Below are 23,073 nucleotides of genomic sequence, written 5' to 3'. Positions count from 1 at the left end.
TACTAAACTGGTAGAGGAATTTAGATGTCACTTTTTCAACGTTGTGATTGATAATGTTATTGTACAAATAGATGTGAGATTTAAAAATATACCCAATGTTATTTCTTATTTTAAATTAATCACTGATATAAAAACATTAGAAAAAAATGAACTAGAAAACTGCTCAAGGGATTTTGTAAAATATTATAGTAAAGATGTAAATGAAGACTGAATCCAGGAAATTGATTTGTTACGAGAATTGATCTTGAACCAAAGAAATGTAAATAACGCTCAAGACATATTGAAATATATATTAAATAATAGTTATAATGAACTATTTCCAAATGTGCTAACTGTATTGAAAGATTTCTTTATGTTACCAGTTACTATAGCAAGTGCAGAGCGTTCTTTTAGCAACTTAAAATTAATAAAGAATTATCTTCGGTCAAATATGTGCGAAGAACGCTTAAATGCACTTGCCATATTAAGCATCGAAAAGGAAATTGCCAAAAATTGTAATTTTTTGGAAATGATTAATGACATAGCAAAAAAAGTAAATCGCATATTTAAGCAATATATGTGTTAGTAAAACTAAGACCCCTAAATAGTAAACCTATTAATTTTTTTTTATTACTTTAAACAATAATTAATTGTAAATAGTTTTTGTGCGCTAGTTGGTGAGCCAGGTTACTTTTGTTTGTGTTAAATATTTATTTATTTTAATTATTTAATACATTTATTTTGTGTTCAGTAAACGTTATGCTAACTTGTTATATTTCAAATGTTTTTTTTTTGCTTTCCTGTGCCAAAATCATTTGCAGGTAAGAGGTTTTACAATACGTTTATTTCGAATCCTTTAATTTTTACCTTTGAAAAATATTTTAGGGCCCCCAAAAGTTTCTTGCACCCTGGCCCCTTTATAGAGAAGGCCACCCTGATGACAGTACATGATTAAGTTTCCATTATCATCAAGTTTTATATGTCTTCTAGAGTACTTTCCCTAGATCTTGCTCTTTTTTCTAGGTCTGTTATTTGGCATCAAACATTTGTTGTGCTAACCTTTCCCCTTTCATTATGTTTTAGTCACTATACCATTTTGGATTAGTTCTTCTGACACAGTTTTGAATTATAACATTGTCAAGCTCCGTCCTAATATCTTCCTTTCTGATATAATTCTGCCATTGTTGCCATCTTGGTGTCTATTCTTTGATCAGCTGCATTATTTCTAACCTTGTATGGTTCTAACTTATTCTGTATAAATTTATTCAAGCTCCTCATTGCTTATTGTATTCTCTGTATTCATATTTAATTTTCTTCACTAAAAAGTGAGCCTAAAGCTGAAATATTTGAATTGTTCTTCAACCTGCATTCTCAAATGGAGAATGCAGTTGAAGTTTTCCATGTTCCTACCTATTTTCATAGTTTTGGTCTTTTAATGCTAATTTGCATGCCAGATTTGATATTGTTACAGTTGATATTCAATTTAGTTAAAGAATTCTGAAGTTTTATATTGGATTTGTTTAGTAGTACAACATTATCTGCATAAAACAAAATTCAGTATCTTTAATTTTCATATTAGATTTAATGCAACATTATTTCATGATCCTGATCCATATAGATGAGGATAACAATGGAAATAGTGTATCCTTGTCTCATACCTAATTTTATATTAAACCACCTTCTTGTACTTTCTTCCCTCAGTACACTAAAGTCACAAGCAGTAACACAATATCAGAAATTCCTTGTTTTGTTTTCCTTCTTTTGATTAATTCTAAACAAAAAATATGGCCGATACATTATTTTTGTAAAAATTAATTCATCCCATTATGCAGAATTAATTATCACCCTGGGTTTATTATTGAAAACTTTGCAATTATCTGATACAATTACTTTATATCTTTTAGATGTAATGCAATAATAACCTTTTGGTAAAAAAAAAAAAATTAAAAAGTGGATCTTTGATACATGGCTTTTCAACACTGCTTTGTTTTGGTCGGGGAGGGAGATATTATCCAAATCAAACTGCAAATATTTTTAATAATAGTTTATTTTCAAACTTTTCGCAAGAGAATATTTTACTTTAGGAGTGTGTGTGCCTATACACCCCCCCCCTCCTTGTAAAACAGTAGTAAAATAAAGAATTTATATATATAATATAAAAACAAGTAAAAAGTGTATTCCTTTTCATATATTTTAGTTTTATTTCTAATTTAACTCCCAGATCCATAAGTGGAACTGGTTTTGTCACAGTCTTGTATATATACTGCTAGTTTAGTGATTTGGCTAAGTTCTCTCTTATTCCTTATAAATTTATTCTAATGTCTGTTTCCATATTTACTTTGCCATCTTCACTAAAAATTGTTCCTAAATAGCTGAAATATTTCATTTGTTCTGTAAGTTCTCAATTCAGGATGCAGTTGATGTTTTCAATGTTTCTGCCTATTTTCATTGTCTTTGATCTGTTCTTTTTTTACTTCAGATTTTCACAATACATTTTTAAGGAATCCCAGCCTTTCACTGGATTTATTTATTATAGATGAAAGAAGGATACCAAGAAATTGTTAATATTTAATGAATTATCCTATATACTGCGCCATTGTTATTTATAATGTGTATTATAAATAATATTTCATTTACTAACAATTATTTTTATTTTTGACTCCGAGTGTCCCTATATGTTATTATATTTGCACAAAGAGTTCACTCCAATTGGTGCAATGACTTTAACTCACTCTTTCAGAATCCAACTAATCATTGACTCAACACCAAGTACAAAATAAACACATTTAATAAAACTTAAAACAATATATATACACTTCTAGTAAAAATACATAACTACAACTACAGATTAAATGGATCCAAGGCCTTATTTAAAAAATACAAACTTACTCTTAAGACAAAACACTTTTTCCTTCACAATCACAAAAAAAAATGTTCATAGTCCTTCCTGTTAAGGCTCTATCCAGAAGTTACAAGGTTCTGTACTTCATTTTTTAGGATCCCTTTAAAATTCTTTTTTACTGCCTCACACAAAAAATTCAAGCTCCTTCCTACTTGAATATATCTTGGCCAGTTTATAAAAACTTAGTTTCAAGATTTCCCTTTTCTTTACTTATTCCTTCTTGAAACATATTATTTCCACTATTCCTTTTTCGGAATACAATATGAAATTTCCTTTTGACTGCCGCACACAAAAAATTCAAGTTCCTTCCTACTTGAATATATCTTGGCCAGTTTATAAAAACTTAGTTTCAAGATTTCCTTTTTCTTTACTTATTCCTTCTTGAAACATATTATTTCCACTATTCCTTTTTCGGAATACAATATGAAATTTCCTTTTAACTGCCGCACACAAAAAATATCAAGTTCCTTCCAACTTGAATATTCCTCGGCCAGTGTTCTAAAAAAACTTTTCGAACGCTCTCTTGTTTACCACTGTAACTTGGATACGCAACGCTTTTCTTGTCAGCTGTCAATCAAACATCAAGTTCACTCCGGGAGCATGCGCACTTCAACAACGTCAGAAACTACGCATTGTAATAATATGGCTGACTCGCTGTATCCACCAGCGCTGAAGAAAGTCTTTCACAAACACAAAATTCAACATTTAAAATACAACAAACTTTCTTATAAATAATACAAATAATCAATTAGTAAGTACTTCAATATTTTTACTTCTTTACATGTTATTTCTAATATAATATTTTCATAACGAGCACATCACAAGTGCAGACACTGCGTGTATGAAAACAAAAACTAACAAGCAAAATTAATACGTAAAAATATTCAGAATTTTTAATATGATTATTTTTACATCAGTTTCATTTTTCTGTGAAAAAAATTTTTTTTTTTTTTTAAAAAAAATTTTTTATATTTAACCTACGTCTAAACAAAATTTTAATATTTATTTCAAGATCGTTATATTTTAAGTTCTAATCTAATTATCTAATCATTATGTATATCTTCTGAATCACTAGTTTCAGAATCATCTGACACTAGAGATAATTCTGAACTTTCTTCTTCCAAATTAGTATACTTAAATATTTCATTTTTATACCTTTCAAACACTTCATTTAAACTACTTGAATGATGTCCTAAATCTATAGAATCATCACTATCAGAATCAGTTTCTACAGGTTTTTGTGATTCTAAAAGTTTCTGGGATTTCTTATCCTTACTAACTAAATTTGAGGTATCTTTAACTTCCCTCTTCTTATTTAATCCTATATTTATCAACCTATGAAATTCCGCTATACTTTCATCAATATTAGAATCAATTTGATTATCATTATTCCTACATTGTACATCATCTGAAATGTGTGTCTTGGGAATTCTAAAATTTCTTGTATTTTGGTTCACTTTACCAAAATTTAATTTTTTCTTTCGTTGCATATTTGAATTATGAATATTAAATCTATTCCCTTTTCTATCATTTAACTTTGAATAAGATTCACAATTAGTATTAGGAAAACTACATTCATCCTTCAATATTTTATTCATATTATCACCTAAAGTAACTAAATTTTTATTTCCCAAAAAGTACCTTTTTAATCTATCAGAATGTACATTTAAAATTTTACTAGGATTATTGACATCTTGAATTCTAAAATTCACAGGAGAAAAATTGTCTAAAATTCTAAATGGACTAAGGCTTTCTTTCCTAATTTCCCAACTCTTTTAATACTAGATTTATCATCTAACAATACTAAATCACCTGGTACAAAAGATTTATATTTTCTAAAGCGATTTATATACTGTCTAGTTTTCTGAGCACTTAATTTACTTATCTCACCTACTAGTCTATGAGTAGTGGAAAACTTATCTATTACTAATTCTAAATATTCATTTATATCACTGTATCCTGTATTTGGAATAACTGAAACAAGTTCATTAGGAAAAACTGGATCAAAACCATATAATGCAAAAGATGGTTTTTCCTTGATAGCAGAATGAAAAGCAGACCTACATGCAAATAATGTTTGAGAGATATGTGTATCCCAATCATTCATTTTGGTGTTTGCCAACTTTGAAAGTATTTGCTTTATGTTTCTATTTAGTCTTTCACACATACCATTACATTGCGGATGATAAGGTGTTGTAAAAATCTTCTTAACATTAAGCAATTTACATAACTGTAATAATAGTTCAGATGTGAAATTTGCTCCTTGATCTGAAAGTAAGGTCTGAGGAGTTCCATATCTACAAACTATCATATTCAAAAACTTTCTTGCAATAGTTTTTGCAGATTGGTCTTTCATTGATACTGCTTCAGGAAATCTAGTTAGCATGTCTATGATTACTAGAATATACCTATTTCCTTTTTTAGTAATTGGTAGAGGACCTACTACATCAATAGCAACAGCTTGAAATGGTCTAGTTGGAATTGGAAATGGTTGTAAAGGAGCTTTTCCTCTAAAAGGGGATCTTATTTGGCACTTATGGCATGACTTGACATACGTGAGTATATCACTCTTCATACCTTTCCAGATGTAACGATCCTTTATTCTTTCCAAAGTTCTAGAAAACCCTTGGTGTTCTGCTAAGTCAGAATCATGGAAAGTATATATAATCCAAGGAATCATTTCAGTTGGTGCCAATATTTTCACCTTCAATTTTCCATCTTCCATTTTTCTAGACAAGAGTAACCCATCTTTATCTAAATACAAGTTATCCAGATTGAAAAATGTATCTAGTTGAGTTTCCTCTTTCAATACTGCCTCATAAATAGTTTTTAGTATGGGATCATCCTTTTGAGCTTGGATAATCTTATCCTTTTTCCAAATTTGTATACTAGGATCCTTATTCTTTAGAGTTTCAATATTAAATACTTGATCACTATCACTAGTATCTAGAAAAACTTCAGGAGACTGCTCTAATTTTCCACTGTCACCTGAATTCCTATCCAAACAGCATTCTACTCCACACAATGATACTGTATTATCAACAAAATTACACACAAACCCATGACGTTTCAGAAAATCAATTCCAAATATTATTTGTACATTTGGATTTGAAGATTCTGGAAGAACAATTAATGAATGAGAAACTTTCAATGGAAAACAAGGAATTGAAATAAAGACATTGATTTGCTTATAAGCTGAAATTTCAGATTCAAATATTCCTTTTAACTTAATTGGATTGCTTAAAACTGAAATATCATTTGGAATTAGAGATTTAATTTTGTTAAATAAGCTATAAGAAATGAGTGAAATGTGTGCACCTGTGTCAAGTAAGATATCACAAGGTACATCTTCAATAAATCCTTGTAATACTGTTAAAGGATTACTTTCATTAGCATAAGGAGCTAATGCTACATCAAACTTTCCTTTATGGTTAGAGCTGTCTTTGGCTTTACCCATGTTTAGTGAATAGTTTGACATTTCTGTCCTTGCCAGTATAATATTGGAATAATAACTAATTCCAGATTTACTTTTATTCTCTGATTTCTTATTTTGAAAACAAGATCTATCTCTAACATAACAATCTTTAGCAAAATGACCCTGTTTATTGCATCTAAAACATTTTGGAATGTATCTTCTATGAGATGCTTTATTCCTGTTAATGCTATCAGATTTACAAGAAAAAGATTGATTATCTGTAAGATTTTTGGATATTGATAAATCCGACATCATCTTAAACAGAAGTTCCTGTCCTTGTACTATGGGTCTCTGTTGTCTTTCTATTTCTTCACTCAGAAATGTTTTCAGTTCCTCATATTTTTCCAAATCATGTAATTTTACCCTGGAATCAGATTCTGGAATATCTTTAGTAAAATTCACAGAAGTTTCCTTAGACTTTTTCTTTTTATTTTCAGCTTTACCCTTTTGATGCTTTTCTTCTCTCATTTTATCAGTACCCACAATGCTAGAAGAATGAGTTTGATTATGCTGAAAAGAATTTACTTGCTTATTGCTTGAGGAATGAAAAATATCTCTTAATCTTTCTTCCTTTTCTTTAACAAGCTCAAAACATTGTTCAAGATTTCTAACTTTTTTCTTATACGCTGTTTCTTTTAAATTATCCTTGAGGCCAAGCCTAAATTGATTAAAGAGCAACCATTCTAAAGAGGATTTCTCTTCAGATGAAATATTAAATCCATGAGCAATGGTCCACAATCTATGATAATATTCAGAAACAGATTCCTTATTACCTTGGATACACTGCTGAATCTTCCAAATGTTAGGCCCTAATTCTCTTACATTTGAAAATTCTGATATTAGCAAACTTTTAAAGGTTGCATAATTGTCAGTATCTCTTAGTAAAGGAGATGTGTTTAAGAATGTTTTGGCTTTTCCCAACAATTTATTACGAAGTATAATTAACAAGTGAAAATCTGACCAATTTCCTAAATCTTTAATTTTTTCTGCATACTTAAAAAATGTTTCTATGCTTTCACTACTATCACCTGAGAAAGAAGGTATTACTAAGGTTGGATTTATTAACCTAAAAAATTCTTCATCATTAACTGAAGGAACTTTACTACTAATATTACTATTTTCTGTAGCCATTTTTTTTTATTTGAGTCAAGATTTGCCTTTTGGATTCTAAAATAGTTTAGTCATAACCAATTATCCTGTCGTCGACTGCACCATTGTTAATATTTAATGAATTTATTTATCCTGTAGGCGACTGTGCCATTGTTAATATTTAATGAATTATCCTATAATATGTGCCATTGTTAATATTTAATGATTTATCCTATATAGGCTGCGCCATTAGTTATTTATAATGTGTATTATAAATAATATTTCATTTACTAACAATTATTTTTATTTTTGACTCCGAGTGTCCCTATATGTTATTATATTTGCACAAAGAGTTCACTCCAATTGGTGCAATGACTTTAACTCACTCTTTCAGAATCCAACTAATCATTGACTCAACACCAAGTACAAAATAAACACATTTAATAAAACTTAAAACAATATATATACACTTCTAGTAAAAATACATAACTACAACTACAGATTAAATGGATCCAAGGCCTTATTTAAAAAATACAAACTTACTCTTAAGACAAAACACTTTTTCCTTCACAATCACAAAAAAAAAATGTTCATAGTCCTTCCTGTTAAGGCTCTATCCAGAAGTTACAAGGTTCTGTACTTCATTTTTTAGGATCCCTTTAAAATTCTTTTTTACTGCCTCACACAAAAAATTCAAGCTCCTTCCTACTTGAATATATCTTGGCCAGTTTATAAAAACTTAGTTTCAAGATTTCCCTTTTCTTTACTTATTCCTTCTTGAAACATATTATTTCCACTATTCCTTTTTCGGAATACAATATGAAATTTCCTTTTGACTGCCGCACACAAAAAATTCAAGTTCCTTCCTACTTGAATATATCTTGGCCAGTTTATAAAAACTTAGTTTCAAGATTTCCTTTTTCTTTACTTATTCCTTCTTGAAACATATTATTTCCACTATTCCTTTTTCGGAATACAATATGAAATTTCCTTTTAACTGCCGCACACAAAAAATATCAAGTTCCTTCCAACTTGAATATTCCTCGGCCAGTGTTCTAAAAAAACTTTTCGAACGCTCTCTTGTTTACCACTGTAACTTGGATACGCAACGCTTTTCTTGTCAGCTGTCAATCAAACATCAAGTTCACTCCGGGAGCATGCGCACTTCAACAACGTCAGAAACTACGCATTGTAATAATATGGCTGACTCGCTGTATCCACCAGCGCTGAAGAAAGTCTTTCACAAACACAAAATTCAACATTTAAAATACAACAAACTTTCTTATAAATAATACAAATAATCAATTAGTAAGTACTTCAATATTTTTACTTCTTTACATGTTATTTCTAATATAATATTTTCATAACGAGCACATCACAAGTGCAGACACTGCGTGTATGAAAACAAAAACTAACAAGCAAAATTAATACGTAAAAATATTCAGAATTTTTAATATGATTATTTTTACAAAATTATCTATGCTTTTCCTATGTCCAAGTGTTTCAACCTTTATTGAGGTCTTATCAGTGGCAGCAAGATCTAAAAGGGATAGTAAAGTTGAACTTGTTAAAGTTGGATACTACATAACATAACATCATTGGCCAGAAGAGTGAAGCAAGATGCTTTTATTCCCTATTGTCTGATAGGGAGGATGAATTGAAGGAAAAATTTATGAGCTGAGAGCTTGCCCTGGGGGGACACGGAGATTAGTCATTGTTGCAAGTATTTAGGATGGCTTTTGGCCTCTTGTATTTGAAGAGGTCAGTTTCTTCGTAGTTTGCTGCCTGTTTAACTAGATCGTTGGGGGTGTGTAGAGATCTTTGAGAAGAATTTTTCTGCTGTAGTTAGTAGGAAGGAGTAGATGTAAGGGATGTTTGTATCTCTATGCAGTTGTACGTTCCTTACAAACCACGATGCATCCAATATCATGCGCAAACACCTATTTTGCACTCTCTGTAGCCTGAGGATGTTGGTGTTGGATGTGTGGCTCCAGGCTGGAGATGCATATGTTATTATGGGGCGGATTGTCAGCAGGTAGAGGAGCACTTTGATTCTGGTATTTAGTTTGCTTTTTCTATTTATTAGAGGGTAGAGTTGTGCAATGGTTTTAGATGCCTTTGTGCACAAGGCTTTGATGTGTGGGTTGAACGTTAATCTTTTGTCCAGAATTACTCCAAGATATTTTGTTTCTGTTTGCCAGGGGATTTTGGTGTTGAATAGATAAAGGTCCCCCATGGGAGTTACCATTCTTCTGGTGAAAAGTAGCACTACACTCTTTTGGGGGATTCACTTGTAATCTCCATTTGGAGAACCATTGTTCTAGTTGTAGCATGTTTTCTTGCAGTTTTTTAGTGACAAGATGTGGTCGTAGAGATCTGGCAAGTACTGCTGTGTCATCCGCATAAAGTGCTAAGATGGCTGACATTGGGTTGTGTGGGATGTCTGCCATATATATCGAGAATAAGATCGGTGCCAGTAGGGAACCTTGGGGAACTCCCGCAGAGATCCGTCGCTGACTTGAAACTGTACCATTTATTTTGACTTGTATGTGTCTGTCCTGAGGTAAGATTTAATCAGGTGGACGATTCTTGATGGTATGCCTGCTGAAATGAGTTTGTGTAGTAATCCCAAGTGCCATCTCTTGTCAAAAGCTTTCGCTATGTCAAGGAAGACTGCTCCAGTGTGTTGGCACCAACACACTGGAGCAGTGTGTTGGTCCAGTGTGTTGGTGCCAATTGTAACCGGTGGTGATGTACTCAATTATCCTATGAATTTGTTGAGTAGTACTGTGATGTTGTCTAAAGCCAAATTGTTCCTTAGGAATGATATTTAACTCATTTACTGAGGCTTGGAGTTTAGAGAGAATGATTTTTTCGGCAATTTTGCCTAAGTTTGAGATTAGGCTGATGGGTCGATAGCTTTCAGGCAGGTGTGGATCTTTACCTGGTTTATGCACTGGGACCACATCTGCGACTTTCCAATAGCTGGGGAAATAGAATCGGAACATGGCGTTGATTATGGTGGTGAGATACACGACAGCTCTTTGGGGGCAGCAGTTTAATTATTCTATTTGATATGCCATCTGGGCCAGGGGCTTTTTTATTCTTTAGTTTCTTTAGAACTTCATAGATGTCAGTGCATGTCTGACATGGAGGTGGATTTTATAGACATGCTTGAAGTCCAAGTTGTCGTATGTAGGGCTACACTGTTTTTCTAGGTTCTTTGCTATTTCTTCGGCTTTTTCTGCGTCCGTGTGTACTGGTCCCATGTCTGACTTGAGTGGGGAAAGAGATTTGTTTTTGTTTCTGAGACTTCTTAATATGTTCCAGATGGAGTGTTCGCCAGGTGATACAGAGGCTAGTTTGGCTTCTCATGTTATGGTCCTGTGAGCTTTAAGTGCTTCTCTTACTTCATTGTTAAGTTTATTGAGGATCTTTTTGTCCTGAGGTGCACAGGTTTTGTGGTACCTTTTTTCTTGCTTTGTTTTTGTTCCTAATTAACTCTGTGATGTCTTCTGGTAGTCAGTTTGGCTTAAGAGTGGTTTTGGTAGAGGTGACAATCTTTATGGCTGTGTTGATTTGCTGAGTCAGGCTTTTGACAGCATTTTCAATTTCTTTTATGGATCTGATGTGAGGGACAGGTCCAATGTGTTCTGATAGTACTTCTGGTAGTTTTTTCCATGAGATAAAGGAGTGGGGAGGAGGCAGCAGTTGTTCTTGCTTTCCCAGCTGGAGCAGGATTGGGTTGTGATCAGATGTCAGCTCATTTAAAGAGTCTAGGCTATACTGTAACTTAATATTTTGTAATATAGCAATGTCAAGTATGTCGGCTGTGCCATACGTACTATGATGTGTTGGTTCTGCAGGGCCTGCCACCACTGCATAATTTGAACTGGAGTAGCTGAAGAGTGTGTAGCCATTTCTGTTTGTGGTTTTACTGTTCCATGCTGGGTGTTTCGCGTTTAGATCACCGGCAATGATGACTTGATCTTTATTGCCTAGGACGGTATCTAGATCTGAATAAAGTAGATTCTTTGATGGAGGGTTGTAAGCTGCATAAAGTGTTAGTTTCCCAACTGAGGTAGTGGGTACTACTATTCCTGTGAGCTCTAGATTTTTGGTTGAGGGGCTGGTTACAGAGTGGTGATCGATGTGGTTTTTTATGAAAATGGCGGTGCCTCCTCCTCTGTAGTTTATTCTGTCATTTCTGTGGAGGAGGTATCCTCTAACTTTGGGGTTGTCTGCTGGTCTTAAGTGGGATTCGTTTATTAAGATGATGTCTGGGTTGTATCTTTGTGCAAACTCTTGGAGTTCCAGAATCTTGTTTCTGAGTCCGTTTGCGTTCCAAGCGATGATCTGTAGGGAAACTGGAGTGCTTTTATTTTTATGCATTTATGAGAGCTGCTAGGATGGATTGGGTTTCTTGTAGAAATCTTTTTCTGGAGTCCGATGTGGGGTTAGATTTGCTGAAGTCTTGCAGCATATTTGCAAGAGAGTTTGTAATGACTGCTACTAAATTTGGGTTATATTGCTCCTGAGTGGTCTTTGTTGAGCAGACTACATCTGCATAGGACTTTGTCTGCCGATTGAGGTTTGCTCGATTGGGGCTTCTGGTTGCGGCAGTTGGTTTTGTATCGTGTTTTGTCGACCTCTGGAGGGTAAAGTTGGATACTGAAGTAATGCAGAAATCATATATTTCCCATATACTAGCAGTGAAAAGGTGTATCACCTTATTATTAAATTACTCTAGTTGAAAGTTTTTTCACTTGGTTATACTATAAATTAAAGATGCCAAGACATTATATTCTTGTTTTAATCCTTTATTCAAGTGTAGTGAAACCAAGTGTGCAAGTGACACATCAATTGCCTTAGTATCCTATAATGCAAGGCACACATTCTGTCAGGTGTGTATTAGGCTATGCATTATGGGAAACGCCACTATTCCTAGTGGCCTTTTCCCATAATGCTCCTAGGACATAATTCCTGAAAATTTTTCTCATCGTGTTCCAGGATAAACAACTTGAGATTCAAGGCATTTCATAAATTTAAATTTACAGATCTGAAACAGAAAAAATGGCTAATTTATTATACTTTTTAAATTTAGTAAAATGAGTATTGTGCAGATTATAGATAGTGATTAAGATTTTATTACAAATCAATGAAACTATTCAATGATTGCAATAAATATAATATTATTCATTATTTTATACATCTGTGTTTGCTTTAAATATTAGAATATCATTATATGACTATAAATCTAGTGCAACAAATTACAGCCACTCATAATATACGTTTTTGTTGCACTTAGCCACTCCGAGTTAGTTCTTTTGCCGAATTACTCCTCTCAGGTGGTTTGCTTGAAAACAAAGCAAATAAAAAAAAATATCTACTAGTAGCCAACAGACTTATGCTGTAATGTATTGTGAAGTTATTATTTTTCATTTTTATTTTTAATTAATTAATTTTTAGAATTTAAGATTAATTTTTTTTTAGATCTTTATTTTTTACTTAGAAAATTACTGTTTCTGTGATAATAAATTTATTTCATTAGCCTAGGTGGTGCCATCGTCCACTATCATTTGTGTTCCTATACTGCATATACTAACCACTGAATTAGAAACTTTTATTTAATACAGTGGTTTCTGTATAGGCATACAACTGCCAGTGCTGATCCTCTTCAATTCCCTGTACATAGTTCAGTAAGATATAGGTCGGGAACAGATGTTATTAAATGCTTTGGTCAATTGTTGAACATGGGAAGTTCTTGTTGTCCATACAAGACTTCTCAGACTACAGTGATTTTGTTCCCAATAGACTGTCTTAGGATCACAGTTATGTCTCTTAGACAAGCAGTGTGGGTTATTTTTCCACTGAATAAACACCTGGGATAACTTACCTTTTGAGAAACCAGTCAGCTTTGCTGTTTTCAAAATCTTGGCTCCAGCCAGACAGGTACCCACAATAAAAGCCCTTTATCAAACTCTGAAACGTTCTTTGTTTTTCTGATTGCGACTGTTGACAATTACTGACCAGCAGCATTCTTAAATAGTTGCCTAGAACACATGGTGGTGCATGAGACTAAGTATTTTGCACATACTCCCTGTAAATGACCTTTATGTATATCTGCATAAAGGTTTCTAATTCAGTGGCCAGTTTGACTGCTGTCTGTTTTGACTTTATTACTGGTTGATAGTTTAACATAATTAGAATAAAGAATGTGTATTCCATGATTGGACAAAAACATTTTAAAAAAATGTTTTTGACAAAAACAAAAACATATTACATGAAAATCTATATTGAATTAAATAAGTGGAGCTGAATAGTTCTTGGAAAATTGGAAGTAGCTCTTCACATTCTGTCCAAGTTTGGTGTAGAACATAGGTGGCCAACAGCAGGCCCACGGCAGGATAAAAACTATATTAAATTATATGTATTATCAATTTAGCTATTAGTTTCAACTGCAGATTTTGTGATTGATATACTAGTCATATTCATTATTTCTTATGACGAAACAATTTATATTTTCAACACGGAATCAAAATTGCTTTAAAAGATTACTCAGTTTATAAAATCTACTAAATCTCTGTACAAGTTGTAGTAGTGAGAATGGTAGATTTCTATGTGCTCCAGAATAATGCATCATTGAAAGTCACTTGCTCTGCTTTGGTTACAGTTATCAGTTTCAGGACTCAGTTTCAAGTATTTTATATTGTTGTTCTCCCAGTAGTAAAATGATTTAACAAATATAGCAATTCAATAGATATAACTATTTCCTTGAAAAAATGCAGAGTTTATTTTTATTTAAGTTCTGTCTAAAAGTGTGCCGCCCGTGATGCTAGCACTCGTCATATATTGGCCCGCGTATAAAATGAATTTGGCCATGCCTGGTGTAGAATGTTACTTATGCAACCAACAGACATTATCTTTTCATTTTGCATTTTCTTCAGTTTTGGAACTGAATCCAGTTCATTATAAATTTTTAAAAAAATGCTCTTTGTAAATCATTTTCACTTTATTTTTACATATTCTTATTTTTCTTTTATATTTTCGCTTATTTTAATTAGTCTTGGAGCAAAGCTTCCTGAACCCGAGTTCAATGAGGAAAAGGCTGAGAGGCAAGAAAAGGTAGACTATCTTTCATTTAATTTTTTATATTTAAAAATGTATAAAATTATGTTGGTCTTGAGTTCATGTCATAAGGACTTTTTTCAGTTGTGTTTTTATCATATAGCTTTGAGTTATCTTTTGCAGTACAGATCAGTTTTAAGAAATAAAAATAAAGCTTATGATTAGGTTAAGTACTTTTTTTTTTTTTTAGAAAATACAGTATAAACTCAATAAACAAGCTTAAGTGTTAGATGTTATTCATAACTTATTTTAACATGATTACAACGCCAAACAGACTAAATTATAGAAAAGATGTTTACTACCTATCTTATATTTCACTGGGTTTCAAACCAGCATCTTCAGAGCACAAAACAACATGTTATAGTTTACATGCAACAGTAAGTAAGTGAAACATTTCAAATTGTAATGGACAAAAGATCTAAAGTTTTAATTTGGTGCTCTCTAATGTTGTAAAAAAGCATTGTAGCTTTGCAGTGGTTCTTCTTAAGACAACAGTCTCTCAAATTTTTGGCAAATCAATGCAACCTTACTTTTTTTTTTTTTTTTTTGATAGGAGAACGCTTCATAGCCTTTGCCGATTTCTAAAAATAATCTTTCTACCCTGTAACGACTTCTGTATACCACATAGATTTTCTTCCATATAGTCCTGTGTGAGGGGTGTCCAAAGCGGGGGTCTGCCAGTCCACACTTGAAATAATAATGGTAGCGAATATATTTCTTATGTTCTTCTAGGCAAATGTTAACAGATCTTCCTGACTGTCCACAGTAGGCCAAGTTACACATGGAACTTCGTACACTCTAGGATATGTATGCTTGGGGATGGAGTATCCTTAGGCGAGCAGATCAGAGTTGCTAAATTAACATGTGGTTTGATTGTGGTGTGAATGCTTTTAATAGTAATTTGGCTGTTTTTTCAGACATACTTCAGACATAGGGAGTAGGATTGGTGGTGTTTTGTTCTTGTGTTTGAGGAGGGCCATGTTGTATTTTATTTAATTTGTAGGAGCCATAGCCATTGGTTAGGAAAGTATGGTATAGATATTTTAAGTTTTGTGGAAAGAGCTGCATCGTTAGAACAAATAGTTCTAGCTCTGTGTGCAAGTCTTTTTAAAATACAATACTGTTGGACTGGATGATGTAATTATTTATGTAGATATCTTCCTGTATGTGTTGGCTTTCTATAAATGGAAAAAGATAGTGAACCATCTGAACACATGTGATTAATGCTTCAGGAAAAGGCAACCAGTTATTAAATTCTCTTTCAACTGTGAAGTGAATTTTAGAATCCAAAATGGTTGCTGTGGTAAGTATTTTGTTTTCGAAGTGTTCCATGTACAAGTTGGCTGTGGGATGGGGAGAGTTGGAACTCATTTCAGTACCATTAGTCTGTTAATTTTTCTTTGATAGGTAAAGTAACTTGCATACATAGTAAATTTGAGCAATTCAAGAATATTAGGGAAGAAATTAGATTTTATTAAATTTAGTGTCTATTAGTGGTACATTAGTAAATAAGGAAGTGAAATCGAAACTGACCTTTATGTCTGAATTTTTGAGGATGTGATGTTTAAATAGTGATTTGAAATGAAATAGAAGAGTTACCAGTAAAGGGGGAGAGGTCAAGCAACTTAGCTAACTGTCGAGCAAGATTATAAGTAGAACTGTCTATGCTATCAGCTACCCATTCTAGCCATAAAAACTGTTACAACTTGAATAGTGCATTAACCTTTAAATCATGCAGTAAATCATTTACAGCTTTCAGCACATACAGACCACATTTTTGACGTACATATAAGCAGCACTCAATGTTCAAATGCGCTCCCAAAATCTGTGAGGCCAAATATTGATAGTGGCACGCACGTCCAACACTGCCACTGTTTGTTCCAATTCCACCCTCAGGCTTGCGATGCTGGGAGTGTCATTTCTTGCAGGCTACTCTCTGAAACTTCAACCATAATTTGAAGTCCAATGGATTCAGATTGGGTCTTCCAACCACCGTTGTGTGGTCCTCACCTTGTGTTCAGGGGTCGAGCCCTGTTGGAATGTTCACTGCCTACCATGAAACAAAGTGTTGTTCAACTGTAAGGATGTTTGCTGCAGGGAAATATTATCTGTGTGTGTGTGTGTGTGTGTGTGTAGAGAGAGTGGTCTGAAAGTTCTCGGCCTCGACCATAGATGGCAACACTATTGGCAAGGTTTTTTTTTTCCAAGTTGGTACATCTATCATAAGCATCCATGTCTGTATCCCTCGAAATGCATGAAATTGAGTATTGTGTGATTATAAAATTCTTTGAAAAAGAAGGTTTAATGCCAAAAGAAATTCATTCGAAGTTCATAAAAGGTTATGGGCACTTTTCTCCTTCATTTTCAACAATTAAGAAATGCCGAGTTTAAACGTAGTCATACTAGCCTTGAAGATGATCCACGTGAAGGACTCCAAAAAGTGTAACAACACCAGAAATCATTTATCAAGTGCACGATATGATATTGGATGAGCGACGAGTGAAAGTGCGTGAAATTGCTGAGACTATAGGCATTTTAAAAGAATGTGTAGGATATATTTTGCATGAAGAATTGCAAATGAAAAAGCTTTGTGCAAGATGCACATGCATGAAAATCTCTGAACAGTGCTGGTAACGTTTTAACAAGAATGATTTTGTGCATAGATTTATTACTATGGATGAGACTTGGATTCACCATTACACTGATTAAACATCTGGGATATACACCAGAATCCAAACAGTCAAAACAGTGGACAGAAGCCAGTTGTTCATCGCCAAAGAAGACAAAGCCGGTTCCATCAGCAGGAAAGGTCATGGCATTGGTGTTTTGGGATGCTAAAGGCATTTTGTTTCATAATTATCTTGAAAGGGTAAAACTAACCAGGGAATATTATTCCGATCTTTTAACCAGACTAGACGAAAAATTCGTGAGAAAAGACCCGGTTTGCAGAAGAAAAAAAATCATCTTTCATCAGGAAAATGCACCTGCCCACCAAGGTATTTTGGCAATGGGAAAATTAAGGGATCTGCACTAGGAATTGTTGGAACATTCATCCTATTTCCCAGATTTGGCTCCCTCTGACTTCTATCTCTTCCCAAAACTAAAAATCTTCCTCGCTGGTCGGTGTTTTTCTTCAAATGAAGAGGTGATTGTAGCTGTAGAGGGGTATTTTGCAAATCTTACTTAGAACCACTACAAGGATGGGATAATGACACTGGAGCATCGCTGTAATAAATGTATTAGTCTTAAGGGAGATTATGTTGAAAAATAAAAATAATTTTGAAATTATAAATTCATTATAATTAATAAATTAATTATTAAGAAATTGATAATTGTTATAATTAAATTATAACAATTATTAAGAAATTGTTAGGCCAAGAACTTTTCAGATCACCCTCGTGTGTGTGTGTGTGTATATATATATATATATATATCAGGGGCGAATATTCCGGATGTGCGGTGCTCATCCACGAAATATCAATATCACCAATATTATATTTTTGCATTTATTCCTGTTAAAGACCCCCAATTGTTTGCAGACTTCACACGATTCCTAAAATTGAATACAATATACTGTTCTAATGCTTCATTGTCCTCTTCACGAGGATAATAAGTCATTAGTGCTTCATGAAGAAGGTACTTTTCGCCACGTAAATATTGCGTCACATTTGCGTTAATAACCCGGATGTGCTTTCAAAATACATACACTTTTGGACCATTCAAAAAGATGTAAAGAGGGTGCAGCGTGTCAAATTCTTAACATTGTATTATTTTTAAGCCGCTGAGAAGGCGTATCTAGGTGAGCTAAAATTTTGAGCTTACTCAGCACCTACGGATGTGATTGGTTATTGTGTCAAACGAACCAGTTGAATGCTGTCACTTACTATATCCAATGGCTTTATTACAAACAGATGTTACACATGTTTTCTGGAACTGAAAATTTGAAAGTGTATGTTAGGATTAAAATGCTAATTGTTTTTTCTTTTGCTTGTGCAGTATAGCATCTGTTGAAGTTGCAACGTTTTTTAACGTTGCAACTTCATAGAGACTTTTTTATTCTAGTCTTCGGAAATAACAGACAGTAAAAAATATGTATTCCTGAATAAAAATGAATATTCTTATTCTGTTTATTATAAGATGTTGTTGATCTACAACAAAATACCAGCATATGTGAGATTGATAAGACAGAAGAGCCGCTGATACTAAAAAAAAAAAAAAAAACTAATGAATTTAGGATTCCCAAAAATATGGATCATTCTGATAATGACTGGATGTTATGTATACTGAGTCTCAGTAAACAAAATAACATTCTTGGAAAATGGAGTGAAATATACACAAACCAGAGAAATACACATACGTGCAAGAAATTTTACGAGATGATTTGCTGCTCCATCAAACCATATTTATTCTTGCAATACTCTCTCTCGCTCTCATAAGTTTTTTTTTTAATTATGCCATCATAAATTCACTTATTCATGTTCAGAATTTATAGGATCGTGCTATTTGCTCTACCCAGTAACTTATAGGACACACATATCACAAATGATAATTATTAATTATTCTTTTCCATTAATGAAAGTGTTTCTACTCATACTTATTCTTTCCTATTCTCATGTCTTCTAAATGATAGTTCACATATTTTCATCTTTGAGTATTTGAAATATACCAACTAAATATAACATTCTCCTTCATTGTTGTTTTCTAATCAATCCTAAAACAGATTGTTCCCTCACTCTATGCAGAAGTATTCAAAGTGATCCTGCAATTAATTTCATTGGACCAATTAAGATGAGTGCTGATGCGCTATGCCCTCTCAAAACTTTCATACATCGATAAAATGCAATCATATGGGCATGGGCATCCACGGGGGGGGATTCCACAAATTATAATCATAAAATTGATTGATATATGTAATCTTACACCTTCAACCCTGGGAACGCTTTGTGTCTTAAAATTTTATTATGGGTTGGCCTGTTGCTGGGTAGCCATAGAACACTTCTTCCTGTTTTTGGTTCATCTTTTTCTGAATTGTGAACAGTGACTGGTTAGTTTGCCTTCTGTGTCTAGTGAGTTACAGAGTGAAGTGTGAATTGTAAATTTATAGTGAAACAAATTTACCTTTTAAAAATGTATTTTTTTTGTTTAAGTGTATGTAATTTAATATTATTTTACTTGTTAGTTTAATAATTTTTTTTGCTTTTAAACTGAAATAATTAAATTTAGGATTAATTAATTAGTTGATTTTAATAAAATATGCCAGTCAATTTTTTAATATATGAAATTGTGCTAAAAACTATTAATTCTGCATACCTTTTTTTTCCCTAGAATTAAAGATCATTAAAATCGATGCAAAATGAAAATAATGTATTTATAGTTTACATCGACAAATAATTACATAAAAAAAGCTAAAAGACGTTTATTGATGTAATTATTTAATTAAATCAATAATTATAAAAATTTATTGATGTAATTATTTGTCTCCAAGCTTTGTCCCCCCCCCCCCCCCCGGGAAATTTTCTGCAGATGCACCCTCATGCATATGATCAAATTAACGTGAAATTTGTAGTGCTGGTTGCATAACCCACATGACAGCACACCCAGCCGAAATGGGCACGCAACGCCACTGATATATATATATATATATATATATATATATGAAACGTACTATTAACTCGGGGTTGGGATATGTTCATTTTTTAAATTAACTGACTTAAACCCGAGAATTATAACACAATGACATTTATTTGAAAAAAACGCAACATGTTTCGTCAAAAATGACTTCTTCAGGCGATAAGAACATAGAAAAGATAATAAAAGACACTTAAATTAATATTGACACACTCCAAAGCTATACAATTACAAAGTCATAATATTCGACTGTAAATTACAGTTATGAGCTTGAACTACAGTCCGAGTTAATGTTCTATTGTTGTGCACCTGTGCGTGTGTGGAATCACGCGATCTCCAGTATCTAATAATAGAGTTGAAAGAGTCAGCCAAATTATAGCTAAGATTATTATTCAAATGCAAAGGGTCTAAGGTGATTTCCCTTGACTCGACAATGCGGCGCTCTATTTCATCATGGCAGACGTGTAGGTTTGAAGTCAATGTCCAATTTATTTCATGTTGGTGGCCTTCGTTGTTCGTGTTTATTGAAAGCAGGACATGGCCCGACAGAGCAGTTGCTCTGGTTCTCTTATAAGCAATGTCTCTCTGATGCTCCTCGAGACGTAGTAAGATAGATTTTTCTGTCTGCCCATAGTAAGGCTTTCCGCATTCACAAGTGACCTTGTATACACCTGGGAATTGTAGAAGGTTGTGAGGTTGTTTATAGTTCTTGAAGCGTGATATTATTTTTGGCAGAGTCGAGAAGCACGTTTTTATGTTAAACTTCTTTAGAATTCTGCTCAGCTTTTTGGATAGTGTGCTGATATATGGCAAGACGATATGACCTTTGGAGTCGTCCTGTGTCTCTACGTTGTTACGTTGACGTCGGGATAATTGGTTGTTAATACTTTTTAGAGAGTAGCCATTGTTTTTAAAGGTCCATTTAAGATGTTGTAGTTCCTTTTTCAGTTCTTCTTCATCTGACAGTACAGATCTTGCACGATTCGCTAGAGTTGATATAATACCCAACTTTTGCGCTGGATGGTGATGGGAGGACGCATGCAAATATCTGTCTGTGTGTGTTGGCTTTCTAAAAATAGAGACTTTAATTGATTCAGGCGTCTTGGTGAGTTTAACATCTAGGAAGCAGATGGAACTATTTTCTTCAATCTCCATAGTCAATTTTATATCTTGATGGCGGTTGTTTAAGTGGTCGAGAAACTTGTGAAGATTCTCAGTACCATGCTCCCATATGAGGAATATATCGTCCACATATCGAAGCCAAATTTTTGGTTTTAAAGTAAAAGAGGAGATCGCCTTTTCTTCAAAGTCCTCGAAAAAAATGTTGGCTAACACAGGAGAGAGAGGGCTTCCCATAGCTAATCCTTTGACCTGTTTGTATAGTTTTCCTTCGAATTCAAAATAGCCAGAGTTTACACAGTGAGATAACAGAGAGAACATTTTATTTGAAATCTTGTTTTTTAAAATATGGAGAACGTCCTGTGTCGGAACGTTCGTAAAGAGTGCTACCACGTCAAAGCTCACCATGATATCAGAAGATTTTAGTTTCAAGTCCTTTATTTTAGAGACAAAATCTGTTGAGTTTTTAATATAAGAAGAAGATTTTCCCGCATAAGCTTTTAATGATGATGCCAAATATTTGGATAACCTGTATGTGGGTGAGTCAATACTGTCTACTATAGGTCTCAGTGGATAGTTTTCTTTGTGTACCTTCGGGAGGCCATATAACCTTGGAATGAGTGGGTGTAAAGAGCGGATGGAGAGCCGTGTATTCCGTGGAATTTCTGTGGTCTTTTGTAGGAGATTATTTGTTCTATTGTGTATTTCTCTTGTTGGGTCTCTCTCAATTTCCAAATAATTATCTGAATTTAACAGTGCTAAGATTTTTTCTCGGTAGTCTATTTTATCTAGAACTACAATTGCATTCCCCTTATCAGCCTTTAAGATGACAATGTCCTTGTTAATCCGTAGATTTTTAATTGCAAGTCTCTCACTAGGGGATATATTATCAGAAGGAGGTTTTGCGTCTTTGATTGCAAGAATTGTTTCGATTCGAAGTAAACTCGCGTCTGCGGTAGGAAGTAGCGAAGCTGCCTTCTCCATCTTAGTTAAAAGCAATTCTTTAGGGATGCATTTTGGTGCTAACACAAAGTTTAGGCCTTTTTCGAGAATTTTCTCTTCATCGGGACTTAGCACGTATGACGATTTGTTAACCACCAAATTCTTAAGACCGCTATGACAATTATTTAAGGTAGATCTTTCTTGTTTTGACTTGAGAAAGTTGAATTTTCTGATTAGCTTTTGTTTGTTTAAGTTTTGATAATGTAATGCACGGTGTGTACTTAAATCTCTAATGTGAATCCAAGAATCCAGATCTAAGCAGGCTGCTAATTGGTTTTCTAAAGATGTTTTTTCCTAATGGCTTGTACTTAAAGTACAAGCCATTAGGAAAAAGAAAACCAGGACGTCCTCTTAAACGATTCAACGATGACTTCTAAGGCCGGAACAGGCCATACTAGGCCTAAATCCTTGATACATATGATGATGATGATGATTATTATTATTATTATAGATACCAAGCTATTTTAAACCTGGTTTTACTCATTTCCCAAGTAAGCAAACAGACAAGTCAAGTTTGCACCTGCAAGTATTGCAAGTCTGGGTGACCCCACACATAGTGCAATATATATATATATATATATATTCTTGTTCCTGTGTATTTTTAAATGAATCTTTAAAGGAATGGGCTGTCTGATTAAAGCCTGAGAATAATGTTATACAGCATTTTTCAATAGCTGTACTCTCTTCACTTGATGGCATTTAAAATCATTGATAATGTGGGCCAGCTACACTAAGGGTTGAGATTAATCAT

General features: G+C 33.4%; 1 protein-coding gene across 1 annotated transcript in view; it reads left to right on the top strand.

Moving 5' to 3' along the window:
- LOC150100283 (hsc70-interacting protein-like) overlaps window positions 1-23,073 on the top strand; it is a 192,199-nt gene that overhangs the window by 38,710 nt on the left and 130,416 nt on the right. The window contains exon 3 of the mRNA XM_090402327.1: window positions 14,510-14,570. Within this exon, the coding sequence (XP_090258453.1) occupies window positions 14,510-14,570 (61 nt within the window). The remainder of the gene's footprint in view (window positions 1-14,509; window positions 14,571-23,073) is intronic.

Source organism: Typopeltis vanoorti, chromosome 13, assembly GCF_054136105.1.
Source record: "Typopeltis vanoorti isolate ZY-2024b chromosome 13, IOZ_Tvanoo_1.0, whole genome shotgun sequence".
NCBI lineage: Eukaryota > Metazoa > Arthropoda > Arachnida > Uropygi > Thelyphonidae > Typopeltis > Typopeltis vanoorti.
This window is presented reverse-complemented; position numbering and strand designations above follow the sequence as displayed.